Here is a 14,322-nt window from a genome sequence, read left to right on the forward strand (position 1 = left end):
GGTCAGGCTGAAAACTAATAAGAAACAATAAGACGTAAAAAAAAGACATAAATCATTCAAGTTACTGGTCCAGTTTTTCCATTATAATCATACTATCGCTTCACTGAAGTCCAGTCCTCGCACCAGAATGAATCAACCCTCAAAAAAAAATCCTCACCTGAACTTTTTGTCGCCCCAGTTTCCTGAAAGTTTCCCCCTGTTCAGTTTTGGACGTACCCCAGGCCTGATCCTCGATGAAAGCCTCACAAGTACAGTAACAAGGTGTCGGCACAGCCTCCCCTTCCTGACGTACAGTAGAGCCTCCAAAAATAACGGCGGATGAAAAAGTCCTTGAGCGTCATTAGTGACGCCGGGACAGAACCGTTGGCACTCACAGACGGGGTGGCATCAGGCTCGGCCATCAGCGGCGTAGTGGACTGTTTTTTTTTCTCCTGGAGTGATTCAGGCCCGGCATGAGTCACTCGTTCCGTTCTTGGATCGATATTCAAGAAGCAGGAAGACATGAATCAAATAACAATGAGTCGGTGTCAGAGAAAATCACCTCGCGGCCATTTAGGACTGAAACACTCGCGCTTCTGTGTCCTCGTTTTAGTTTTACAGATTTACTTGAAGGCGTTTTAACAAGACCATCAGAAGTTTCCTCTCAAAACTGCAGAGCAGCACTTTGTCCTCACAACAATCCTCTGCTTACAAACACAAGACCAACTGGTTATTAACCACATTCATACATTATTTATGTAGAGAATTAGAAGGTACTTTCTTACGAACCATTTCTGAAGTTTTTAAGGATACACTGGAAAAAAAGGAAATAGGACAATAGCATGACTGAGTGTGTTGTGTTGAAGCTTTTCCGTGAATCCTGATTGGTGTTTGTTTCGATTAGAAAGTGAGTTTGAAAGTGATTCTATTTAAGTTAGATGTCTTGTTGGACATGTGTTAGTCTTAAAATAATGTTGAAATAAATGTCAAGACATACCATGGCAGCTAAAAAACACCACGAGTCCAGGAATTCTTTTATTCTAAATTTGTGAAATAGTTAAAATAGTTTTCAGTTTGATTATTGACACAACATTAAATAATCCAGTTGAAATGTATTTTTATTTTTCATTTTAAGGTCAACTAATGCTGAAACTCAACTCTCCTTACTCACCCACATGTTTCAAATGTAAAGTCTTTCTCTCCAAGATGCAGATCATGACCATGTTTTGAACTTAATACTTTATAAAGTTTTCCCCCGTCTGAAATCCGGGCGAACGAGAGGTTACGAGAGCGCAGTACGTTATGACGTAATAATGGCTTCAGTCCTCCTCCAGCCAGCTGTAATCACGCCCCGCTTTCTTTATAAAACAAGTCCCTAAGAGGTGTAGACTTCCTGGATTGATGACACACGGTGACAAACCATGATGCTGGACCAATCACAGCAGAGTGGGTGTGGTTATGGTAAATAAAATCTCCAGAAAAACAAAAGTGTTTTCAGTGGGCGGGACTTAAGTAAGTAAGTAAGTAAGTAATATTTATTTATATAGCGCTTTTCGAGACCAGGGTCACAAAGCGCTTAAACAATCAAAACAATACTCAATAAAGTATATACTTTAAAGGTCAAGATAATACTGAGAACAACACAGGAGTTCCAGAAAATTAAGGAAAAGCCTGAACAAATAGAAACGTCTAAAGATGTTTCTTAAAGGAGTCAGTAGATCCATCAAGCGCAAAGAGAGAGGAAGATCGTTCCAAAGCTTAACCTTAACTTAAGATAATTTTCTAATGTCAATATTTCAATGAAAAGAGAGTTTTGTCCAAACAGACACTGATGATACAATGGAGGTCAAAGATCAATTTAAGAAACTTAAAAATTAAGAAATTAGTTGAACTTTAAACTTGATCATTTAGGAAGTCAAAATCCCATCATATTCACCTCCTAACAATGTCTGTACCGCAGTAGCGTGAGCTGGTCGACCACCATATGGCCGCGAGAGTTGTCTGCATCACTAGTTTTCCGCTCTCGCTGCCAGATCCGTGGTTCGTCCACCGTCCTCCCCACGTCCACCTTCCGCCACAGAAGTCTCCACGCTGGGCGGCTCCGAGTCAACATATGAACCAGACGTCCTGCAGCTCCCTCAAGACTTCAAGATATCACCAACGAGAAGTCGTTTTCTAACACTTCCAGCTCCTCTCGTCACCCGGCTTGACCAACTGTCTTCAAACTTGAACCAAACGTCATCGAAAAGGAACGAAAATACAGTCCTTGAAAATGTGGCGGAAATAAAAAAAGTGTGAAGTGGGAGAAAAAGAGAATAATTGAAATTAACAAATGGAGGAATTTGTTAAAAGGGAAAGAGATGGAGGACAGATGGAGGGAGCGCCGGAGCCAACAGTCGAGCTAAGTGGGTAGTGCGCTCCCCAGACAGAACTCCATATGGCCTGGCAACACCATACACAGCCAGGCAGGACACACACTTCATGTATCGGCATCGACTCTCTTTTGATTTACGAGCAGCAGAGGATTTAGATGGTCGTCAACAGGCATGTACGGACATTCTGCTGCTGTTACTCACGTTACATCTCTTTGAAATGAATGTCGTTTCTAAAATTGTGTCTTTAAATGGGATCATTTGACAATATATTATGAGTCAAATTAAAACTTCTAATTGATTGTGATTACGGGTGTGAGAAAATATCCACACTAACATAATATATCGCAATATTTCTTAATAAAAAAATATTTATTTTCTTCTTTTTTTGTCTTTCAAATCATATATTATTTGTGTGAATGCTGAAGGCACTCACCTAGAAACGTAATACTTCTAATACTAGTACTTACTCTACTTCTGCTACTACTTTGAATACTTGTAGTACTAATTCTTCTACTACTTTTACGACTTGTACTTTTACTACTAATTCTACACATACTTTTACTACTAATTATACTAATTAAACTTATACTACTATTTATATTGCTGCTTTTACTACTTCTACTACTACTTTTACTACTTATACTTCTATTTTTACTACTAATTTTACTTGTAGTTTTACTACTAATTCTACTACTTATACTTATACTACTAATTCTTCTACTTATTTTACTACTTCTACTACTACTTCTACTTCTACTAATAATTCAACTACTTCTTATACTCCCACTACTACTACTTATTCTACTTCTACTACAAATGATATTACTTTTTTCCTTCTTATTCATTTTCTTCTTTTTTTCTTCTTCTCAACTCTTTTCACTTAATTTCAATGTTTTCACATCATCCTGTGCCATCATTTCAACTATCATTGAATATTTCAGCATTTACACTGCGTTTTCTTCTGTAAAATTAACATTTTCTAGTTGTATCATAGTTTTTTTTAATTGTTTATACCACTAGATGGCAGTCATCATCAGTAGATCACGAGGATGACTAAGCACGAGAGGATACAGTCGACTTCAACAGATTTTAAATCTTATGTTTGGACGTATTTTGGTGTCAAAACAAATGAAAGCAGTTAAGAGTCATGTGGTCTGTAAATTCTGCAACACCAGAGTCAAGTTATCAATAATACAAATATATTGTTGATCTTACAGTATCGCAATAGATGGCAAAATATTGTATTATTGTCAAGGTATCCTGATAAGTATCGTATGGACAGATTCTTTAAAATGATTTAAAAGATTGCTAAACACTATGTACCCGTCGCTCTCATACATAAAAATATATATCGGAATTTGTTTACACTTCAACTTGTAAGTGTCTTTGTGTAGTCGTCTGCTAAGTTCCATTCTTCATAAAACTGCGAGAAAAGGACAAGAAACTCTTCATGTGGACAAGAACACAACCAGCTTTACTGATCCATAAACAAACACTTGAGATGACCTAAAAAAAGACACGGGTCTAGTTGTAAAGTGATGAATCATAATGTATTATAGCTTGCGGTAAATAAACCCCAGCAGGAGGCGCTCTAGATCAACATGATACTGTCAACAGCAACAAAGACCCTGTCAGAGCCAGAGTTAGAACTCATCCATCGTCTCCACCGAGACCCGAACTCTGGGGAGGACCAGGATAACAGCCGATCCCTAAAGGAAGTGAGGAAACGACTCCTCGCCAATGCCACGGCCCTCCGAGGTTACTGCTGCTCCTCTGGGTCATCGCTATGGTTTCGTGCTATCAGGGGACACCTGGCCAATCAGATTCAGTGGTGTGAGACATAAACATCCTTAGGTTGTGTGTGTGTTGAGAGGAAGTATATGATAATAATACCATTATATCTTCTGCCGTTCATTGTTTTCTCACGATGTGAATTTGAGTTGATGTTTTTATCAGACATTTGTTTACGCACGGGTCAGTGGTTCACTACACACCAGATGTGAAGGCTCCACTGTAAAGTGTTACTTGTCGAGTCCCAAATCAAATCAATTTTTTAACGTGGAGGTCAGTCGCCGGAGATACAGGGGAACAGGAGGATAGCAAGTGATGGAGAGGACGGATGTTTAACTGTTTGTTATCGTCTACACTCTCTATGTGTACATGGAAGTATTCCGAATGTAAATTTCAAAACATGAAAACAATGGTGACGTAACACTTTCACTTAATAACTACAACATAAAAAACCGTAAGCTAATAAAACACTATTTGGAGTGGCTCGCTAAAAGATCGGTGACCTCTGCTCTAAACATATCAAATGCATAATAAACTTGACCAGGAACTCTCATAGTCTTCTTTAGCCTCCGCTGACTTATATTAATGTAAGTTATTATCTTATCTTAAATCTTCCGTGTTCTATTCCGCAGTGAATCTGATATTTCGGGATAAAACGAACATTTTCCAGTTTCAAAATAACATTAATAAAGGTCATACCAGAACTTTAGAACATTTTTCACACAAAAACATGTCCATGTACTTGTAAAGCTAGGTTTATGTTTTAAAATCAAAGACACTGATCTGTATTTGGAAAAATAAATTCCTTTGTCTAAAGAATTTACGCAGTGAATATAGTATTTTGGTTGCAATATCTATTGTTTTATTTATTTATCTGTCTTTGTTTACTCATTTATTATTTTTTTATTAATTGTTTTTGTCTTATTTACTCCATTTAGTTTCATCTCAATTGGGATTTTTCGTGTTGTGTATCCGTATATAATGTTTTCTACCAGCCATGTAGAGACGAAAAAACCACCTACATTGTACAGTAGTTTTCCAACAATGTTCTTGTGAGATAAATAGGTTTCTATTGTACTCTATTGTTGTTGCAATAGCACAGACTCGGCAACAATAACAAACTTATTCAGGAGCTTTACTAGATTGAACGGAAACCGGTTGTTACATCACTAGTTTGAGTAACTGGTCACAAGAATATGTACATGAATCTTCTTAAAACAAAAGAAACGTTGTTTTTTTTTCATTTATAAAGCGGAGAGTTGAAAATATGAATGAGGGGAGGAAGGAGGAGTGATTGTGTGTATAAACACATCACAGTGAGTCTACATCAGCTCCTGGTGCTCGTGGAGGAGATTAAACCGCTCGGGCGGCTGCGATGAAAACAGACAATTATGTCGTTTGGAGATGAAGTGCAACCACTACCTGGGACTGGGAGGATAATCCCTCGTGATTTTTGAAACACTGACCTCTTTCTTGTCGAACGTGGATTATTTATTTTTTTTGTATTTCTATCTGGTTATATTTGCTAACCCCGGGATCTGATCAGACGAATGAGAGCTAGTTTTTGTTGATCCAAGCGTGACTGAACCTCAATTGGATTGTTGTGATCATTGACTGGCATCACGTTCACTGTGGTGTTGATACTGTAAAGCTCGGAGGCATTAGTGTTTGCAGTGATTTCCCATCATCCCTTCATTCCTGACTCTCGACCTGTTTTGTCTTCCATCAATTAATTAAGTTATCGTAAATATATTAAGAGTAATAATAACCTGCTTTTAACCTAATAATAAACAACTAACTCTTTTACTTTTACAGAGAGACGTAACACAAAATAAAAACACAAAACAAATAACTTCATCACTTGTTGTTAACATAAGACATTAACAAACATTGACTTCAACTTCAGCTACATTTTATTTACATTTTATTGTACTCGTCAATATGTGTCTGATTGTACAAAACTCTCATTTAATTTATGAAGTTCTCCCCACGTCTGAAATCTCAGCGAACAAGAGGTTACGAGAGCGGAGTCCATAATGTTGTTATAATGGCTTCACTCCTCCTCCAGTCAGCTGTAATTACGCCCGCGCTTTGTTTATGCAACGAGTCGCGGTGACTTCCTGGATTGATGACACATGGTGACTTACACAGATGCTTGAAGTGGACTGGGGTTAAAGTGAATATTTACTAACAGTTTTGTTAGACACACACTGATGATACAATAAAGTCAAAGTTTGATTTAAGACCCTTAACTTGGATCTTTGTTTTTATATTATTTTTGGAAGTGAATGGAACGAAAATGTCTTAACATCACATTTTAAATTGGAATTTATATTAAATGAAATAGTACACGACATATTTGATGTCAATATAAAAGCTTTTTGAATTTTATGTATTTTATTATTAATTTTTAAATTTATTATTTTTCATTATAATCTTTAAATGACATACATTTAAAACGTTTATGTCACTTTATTTATTCATCTTTAAAAAGTGTTTGTCCCTTATGACAGTCACAGTATATAACCTGGCCCCTGGAGAAATTTAAATGCATTTAATATAATTCTGTAAATGCTCAGATTACTTCGTCACGTTTTTTACTTTTACATTAAAGACACATCAACCTATAAAACAAATATTTGTCCCCATCATGATACAGGTTTAAACAGAAAACTAGCTTAAAGCTATTACGTATTCTAGTCATTTTTTCACATCTAATCACTATATCATCTGCAAACATCATGGTCATAAGTTGACACCTGGTTCCTGACATCCATCACTGTCCTCACACAAATGTTGACTTCACTACTTTTCATTTCACATGTCTGCCCGTCGACCTGAAATCAATCAAATTGTTCTCAGTCGGCGTCAACATCAGCCACTGCTGCTGCTGCTGCAAACGTGGCCCACATTTGTGGATCCCTCAGAGAAGCAGCTGTGCTCCAGTGGACTTAAAGTATAATCCCACCTCCATCTCTGATCCAAACACACACCAACACACACACACACAGGACATAAACGGACCTTATCCTTTCATCATTGTGTGGCAGATGAAAGAGCATCAGAAAAACCAGCTGAAAGCATCGCAGTAAAGCGGTTGCTAATGCTACCAGCTAAAGGTAGACAACAAAAAGATGCTCATATAGCAAATGATTTTGGTTCACGGTTCCTCGTCAGAGCAGCATGACCAGACGTATATATATATATATATATCGAACCGCAGCCAACGGCTCTACGGAGGAGAAGAGCAACGTCTGCTCGTCTGTAATGACTCAACCGGATCCGGACCGGACTGATCAGACTGATGGCGTCCGTTTCCACGGAGGAAGCTGCTGGACGAGGACGCCGGGCCGACGGCTGCCAAGCACAGAGCGAGCGTCCAGCCTGTCCTCGGAGACGTGGATATGATCGCGATCTAAATCAGTCCGACGTGTCTTCATCCAATTTACAGTCGCGTGCAAATGACTCGAGTCACACTTGAAGTTCCGCTGAGGTGTAAAGTGGTTTTCACAAGGAAAAGGGAAGGAAAAAAAGGGACAGATCCAGAAAAAGGGTCCAAGACCTCATGCAAGGTTTGAGGGAAAGTTTTGGGTCAAATCTGTCCGGTCGGTTCAACTTACCGGACGTCATTTTGTTGCGGAGGTTTTTTCTGCCCGACAAGGTTGACCGTTCTTGCTTGAATTGGCTTTTCTTCTCTACGAAAACAAAAGAGGATTTGTTTAAAACGGGGTTCAGAATGTTAGCGTAGGGGGTACAGACACATTTATCTTCAGGGGTTACACAGTATCACACTTCAATTAAGAAGTTCTCAGGTAGAGTTTAGACTATGCAGGTGAACTTTCTCCTTGTTTCCATTATGTATAAAAGTCCAAACAAGGTCAAATATACATATATATTAGTGTTATACCAGGATTTAGGGACAATTGAGATTATTTTGAACACACTCTAGTAAAAAATAATATAGTAATAGTAATAGCTTTGGGCAAAAGAAATTAGAAAATTTGTGGTGAGTAAACTTTTACTTATATATGAAGTTGTATATGAAACATAAAAGATATTTTGTCCCAATATAGTGTTTCAATTTCACAACAAAGGAAATAAAAACATTATACAAGCAGAAATACTCAACCATTATCAAAAAGGTTTAAAAGAAAAACTAACGTCTAATTTATTTTAGAAATCTAACGCATCTGATTAATAGCTAGCAAGCTAAGCTAACTTGCGCACAGCTAACACAAAAATTAGGGCATGAACAGATTTAAAGTTCAAACAACTTATTTGAAGGGTGAACTTCATGAAAGTTATGCTTCTTTTTCTTGCTTTAAAAAAAAACTATCAAGCCCTCTTTCGCCACTGTAAGGTTTGATTGACAGCTAAATACTCGGTACTCAGAAGAGAAGTGACGCAAACAAAACACCAAACAAAACACAATTTATTCTTATTATGAATTAAGCATTAATACTTCACCATCCATTATTGTTATGTAAATTCTTATTGTGCAGTAAATACCTATTTTTCATTTTAGCGGCATCTTAAGCTAACAAAACAAATCAGACTCATGATGGGACGAAGAGTTAAATGACTTGTTTTGACGCAAAAATTGTGAATTTAACAAATCTAAATATGGCAACAATCTTAATAACTTTAGGCTCCTTTTTTTGGCACTTGCTATAAGTTTTCAAAAACTAAACATACCACTTCCTTATTTTTGTTAGCATCTTATGTTACACTAGGCTAACCGTTGTTAGCATGCATGCATACTTAGCAGGGGAAACACAAAAAGGGTTTATTAAAAAAAAGAAAACATATTAACCTCTCGTGATGCTAACTTTTAACCCAAAGAAGCTACTGCCACAGGTTTGATAGATAGATAGATAATAAGAAATATGAACTATAGGTAATTGTTAAAAAGGAAAAAAAATGCCTAAAATGATGAAAAAAAAAATATTTTAACCATATTACCACATACTAAATACAGTTATACGACATTAGCATCAATGCTACGTCTTACATAATCTCGCATTCTTACGCTTCATAACATTCAGATAATTGATGCTAACATGGATGAGCGTAACTAACACAACAAATCAAAGAAGAAACTCAATGAATGGAAAAGAGAAATTTGATAAAAATCCAAATATATATAATAATAATAATTCTCAGTCTGAGAAAATGTTGCATAATCCGGCCTGTCATTATGGGTTTTTTAACAAAAACTAAAAACTTATTTGCTATCATTTCATGTTATATTACAGAAGAATAAAAAGTAACATCACATTGCTTTTAAGTTTTTCTGAATCTTACACGCTTTCAAAATATATCAAAGTCAAAATGTTACACGCTAGCATGATCTAGCTCATGAAGATTACTCAGCGTTTCGTGTCCTCACAAGACTCTAATAATTTGCTCGTATTTCGCCGCGTACCTCGAAGTTCTTAACAATGTCTTGAAAAAAACGTTGACAAGCAACTTTAATGAACTTCCCGGTCGATGTGAAGCGATCGGCGCGAGGTAGCTTCAGGCGCGGCGGCGGCGGCGTGACAGCGACGCTCTTCTCAAATACTTCCACTGACACTTTTTTCCGTGTGATTAAAAAAGCAGCTCATCAATAAACATGAGCCTCCGATCGGTCTGATCGCCCCGAGGACTCGCGGAGAGGAATTCCCGCCATCGCCGACCAGAGCGTCGAAACTTCCCGTAACCACTTAAATAACTTAATTTTTTTTTTTAATCTATGACAGTTTTGACGTCCGGATCGTCGCCATCAGTCGGACGCGTCTCTTATTTACATCCGACAGTTTATTTAATTACATATCGGCAGATATTGCTGCTAAACTGAAGCTTGATAACAATATAACTTTATTATTCCTGCTCTATGAGTTAATCCAGCACTGCTGCTCCACATATGATGGATGAATAAAAAGCAGGTTTGTATATTTCTCTCTATTTTTATCCTGCTAATATTACAGCTAATATCGGGGAATTATTACACAGGTGACTTCTCTCCTCCTCATATATTACTTTTTAATATGAAAATACAAAACATGTTTCGATGCACATGTGCCAACAAATGGTTTTATTGCTTTTTTTTTAATGTCGCATGTTGTTCGTAACACTGGCGCCAGAAGTTATAACAAAATTAGATTAAATCCTATGAATAATCTGATGTTTGTGCCAAAATCAAGTGACCTATTTGAAGAACAAAGCTTTAATGTTGATATTGGACAATACATCTAAAGTTGTACGTAGTATTTTCTTCTTTTTCTCTTACTTTAGTTTGTTTTTTTGTGTAGTTCACTGGAGATTTATGTGTATTATTGGTCAGATCTCTGACTTTTAGTCTCATTTTTTTTACGTAATGGATTAATCTTCAACATTTTTGGTGCAACGCTGTTGCTGTGTCTCAAATCAAACACTTCTCTAAGTGCACTGCTTTACAGTACACTGTAAGACAAATTTCAACAGTGTAGTTCTGTCTCAAATCAAACTCTGCTGCTACACACTTACAGGAAATGACTCGACAGCTTCTTCTTCTACTACTTTTTAACACTGATTGTAACCAGTCGTTGAAACACTATCACTGACACTTGACAACACTTTACTCCAATTGAAACAAGTTATTAAGTTGTGTTTCATTGTGTTATTACTGTTGTTGTGTTGTTTTGTGGTAAAACAAGTGTTTTCTCATGACATTTACGTCAGTATCTGCTCCGAAGACGTGTCGTCAGTGACGTAGCTTCAGTTTAGCTTCATCTACGTCACTAAGATGGAGGACGTTAAGGGTGGAAAGTGTCCATCAATCCACACTCAATTTCTGGCCATTTAAGTGCTCATTGCACACTAAATTTTCGCACACTGCTCATCGGGACGCACTTGTGCACTCAAAATATTAAGTGTAAGTGCAGAAGTACGTGATTTGGGACACACCGTGTCTCTCAAACGATTAAAATAAAAACATGTCATATGTGTTTAGATGTTCCTCTGGAATACAGATGAAACCTTCAGTATCTTCTTACTTCCTGGGCGTCACAACATCATCACTTTTACTTGTTATCTGAAGCTTCCGTTTAACCTTTGACCTCACCGTCTGCACTCAGGTGTCTTCGTCTTCGTCCAAAAAGACAAACTTAAAAACATCCAAATACCTCCATGCTGCTCGTCTCTTGGACTAAAGCCTTGAGACATGAGAATGAAAAACTCAAACAAGTATGTATTTTAAGGTAGTTTATAGTTTTTTATCAGAACAATTCATCATATCAGGGCTTCAGTACATGATGGACGTTACAGACGAGCACTATGGAAGTATTTGAATGTGTATTTTTGGACGAAGACGAAGACAACTGAGCTCCAGTCGCTACATTAAAATGAACAAACATATTTGTCTATAACTCTAAAAAACAACAGATTACTCTGAAAATAATCCCAACATTTTTGACACTATAAACGTTTCATGTCGACTCACGGTCCGGAAAAAAAAGACAGAAGTAGTTTCTCAAGTCTGACTCAGACCTTCACTTGAACTTTTTTCCAGTAGCCATTAGCTCAGCGATCTCATCATGAAATCCTTTCCTCACGAGTAAAAAAAGAACTCATCGTTACGATGCGTTCGCTGACCCGACCGTTCAAAGAGTGTGTGTTCCGTTCAAAGAGTGTGTGTTCCGTTCGAGAGTGTGTGTTCCAAACAACAACACGCCGTGTTGCGATCAGATCACCTGCTGAAGACCGAGGAGGAATAAATCTGGCTGCTGCTCGCTGGAGGAGTTCACTCTGAGCTTCTCTGCATCACAACCCACACTTCCAACAACCAACCGGTGCGGCTTTACAGTGCGGGGAGACAAAAACACCGGGGTCCCCCCCGACTAGAAGAGGGGAAACACTGGGCCCGGTCCAGAGTGAAGCCATGACACTCACGGAAAAACATCACCGAAAGAATTGATGCCACTTAAGAGCCGGAGCTATTGGACATTTCCTTCTTTAGATGCCACCGATCGATTCCTCCCGCTTCATCGCCGAAGCTATCAGTCCACGCCGAGGGGGCTTAAAATAGAACCAGAGCAGCGCCGGGGTCGGTCGGCCCTTTAGCTCGCCCGTCCAACCTCGCCTCTGCGAGAAAATATGAAATAGCTTCACGCTGGGAGGAAAGAGGAGGGGTTCTGGTTTTTGGTGAGAACATCTACAACACCTACTGATGATTCGGGGCCCGGTCGGTTCTGATGTCTGCTGCAAAGAAGCACTGGCCTACATACGGTGCAGAAGGACGGGGAAGGCTTCAACCGCACCCCAGAGCAGCCGACAGCAGCTGTTCACATGGATGCTGCACTGATGAACCCAACAGGGAGGTTTTCTTTCTCTTTTTTTTCTCCTTTTTTTTTTTTTTTGTTGGCAGAACCAGCGAGCTCTGCTGCTGCTGCTGCTGCTGCTGCTGCTGCTGCTGCTGCTGCTGCTGCTGCTGCTGCTGCTGCTGCTGCTGCTGCTGCTGCTGCTGCTGCTGCTGTCCCGTCCTGCAGCTGCAGCTTGACGGTCCAACTCCATGAGTGTGAGATGTGATGCTGCTGACACACCCCTCCACCCTCCCACCAGCATCACGAGCAACTTGCACCTGACAAAAAGTCTCCCAAAAACAAGCCCCGGATCACTTTTATCCTGGTCTGAACTGGTCCTGCCTGTTTTTTTTTTTGTTGTCCTGGTCGGAACTGCAGCACACACACACATGTACACACACACACACACACACACACACACACACACATCTGATGATGGAACATTTCATCTATAAGAGAAGGACGGAGGTGGATGGAAGTTCTTGAGAACGGAAATAGCCCAACGCAGGGCCCCAGTCACACACACACACACTTCCACACACACACACTAACACACACACTTACTTTAACATGGCTTCCTCCTTCTCCTCCTCCTCCCGCTGCCTCGCCAGCACGGCCATGATGATCTTCCTCTCCTCCTCCGTCAAGTGGCTCAGGTCCGGCTCCGGGATGGCCGGGGCCACGGGTGGGCGCGGGCCGCCCCGAGGGCCCACCGAGGCGAACATCCTCCTCCTCCCCACCACCACCACCACCACCTCCTCCTCCAACCCCACCACCACCACCACCGCCGCCGCCGCCGCCCTCCTCCTCCTCCCCGCTTCAACTCGCCTCGGTCGGGATCACGGATGGAGGAAAAACCCGGAGCACCCACGGATCACGACATGGCCCACGGACGAAGCGGTGGTCGGAGCGACTGATGCGGAGTTCCCATGGCGATGGAGGAGGGAGGGGAGGAGAGGAGAGGGGGGGGGGAGGTAGGGGGGCACCCGGTGCTGCGGAGGCGGCAGGCAGGGGTGTCGCTGCTAGCGGTGGTGGTAGTGACGGCGGATCCCGGTCTCTCCTTCTCCCTCTCGGTGCTCCGCTCGCGTCGCCCCCCACCCCCCGCCCGCCCGCCCGCCTCTCCCCTCCACCACCACCACCACCTCGGTTTCACGGGGAGTCCATCGCTCCGGTTGACGACGACGCGCTTCCTTTTCCCTCCGAAGGGGCCCGAGGAAAGCAGGGGTTCGCTGTGGGGGCGTCGCACGGTGGGGGGGGTGGGGGGTCTGCAGGGTCTGGTTCCCTGGTTCCCTGGCCGGGGCGAGGTTGATGGGCGGCTTGTTTTTTTTTTTTCTTCCCCAGCACCGCCGCGGATGCTGCTGCTGCTGCTGCTGCTGTCAGGGAGACGGAACCGTCAATGGGACCGCAGCCCCTCAAGCGCGTTCACTGGCTCATGCAACGGGAGCGCGCCGCCCTAATTTGAGAATGGGGGGCTCCACTCGCTGTTATGATGCGCGTTCGCGGCTGGAAAAAAAAAAAAAGGGCGCGCATGTAAATGAGGGTTCCTCAGGGTCCAAAATAACTTTCCTCACTTTTGACGGGAATTAAATACGACAAAATACTTCTTTTTTTGACTGTATATTACAATATAATTGTGATACACATTTCACAGTCTAACCTTTTTATTACTCGAATTAATGTTGTATAATCTTGCCATTTATTTTATGTATTTTGTTGGATCTAATTTTCAGAAAACGACCACATTTTGTGACAAGAATAAACCAGTTATTAAGTGAATAGCAAACACTAATAATATTGTATTATCCGTGTCATATAAGCACATAATAGCAAAAATAACAAACGTAAGAAACGTTATT

The 14,322-nt window shown here is 40.4% G+C and overlaps 1 protein-coding gene across 23 annotated transcripts in view; it reads right to left on the reverse strand.

The window, feature by feature from the left end:
• Positions 1 to 13,213, reverse strand: part of rims1a (regulating synaptic membrane exocytosis 1a) — a 66,013-nt gene extending 52,800 nt beyond the window's left edge. For all 23 annotated transcript variants that reach the window (XM_087803164.1, XM_087803184.1, XM_087803163.1 and 20 more), the window contains exons 1-2: positions 13,031 to 13,213; positions 7,766 to 7,840 (exon numbers count right to left, since the gene is read on the reverse strand). In XM_087803164.1, the coding sequence (XP_087659290.1) occupies positions 7,766 to 7,840; positions 13,031 to 13,191 (236 nt within the window). In that variant the 5' untranslated portion in view covers positions 13,192 to 13,213. The remainder of the gene's footprint in view (positions 1 to 7,765; positions 7,841 to 13,030) is intronic.
• Positions 13,214 to 14,322: the final 1,109 nt, after the last annotated feature.

This window comes from Callionymus lyra, chromosome 11 (genome assembly GCF_982586985.1).
Source record: "Callionymus lyra chromosome 11, fCalLyr1.hap1.1, whole genome shotgun sequence".
NCBI lineage: Eukaryota > Metazoa > Chordata > Actinopteri > Syngnathiformes > Callionymidae > Callionymus > Callionymus lyra.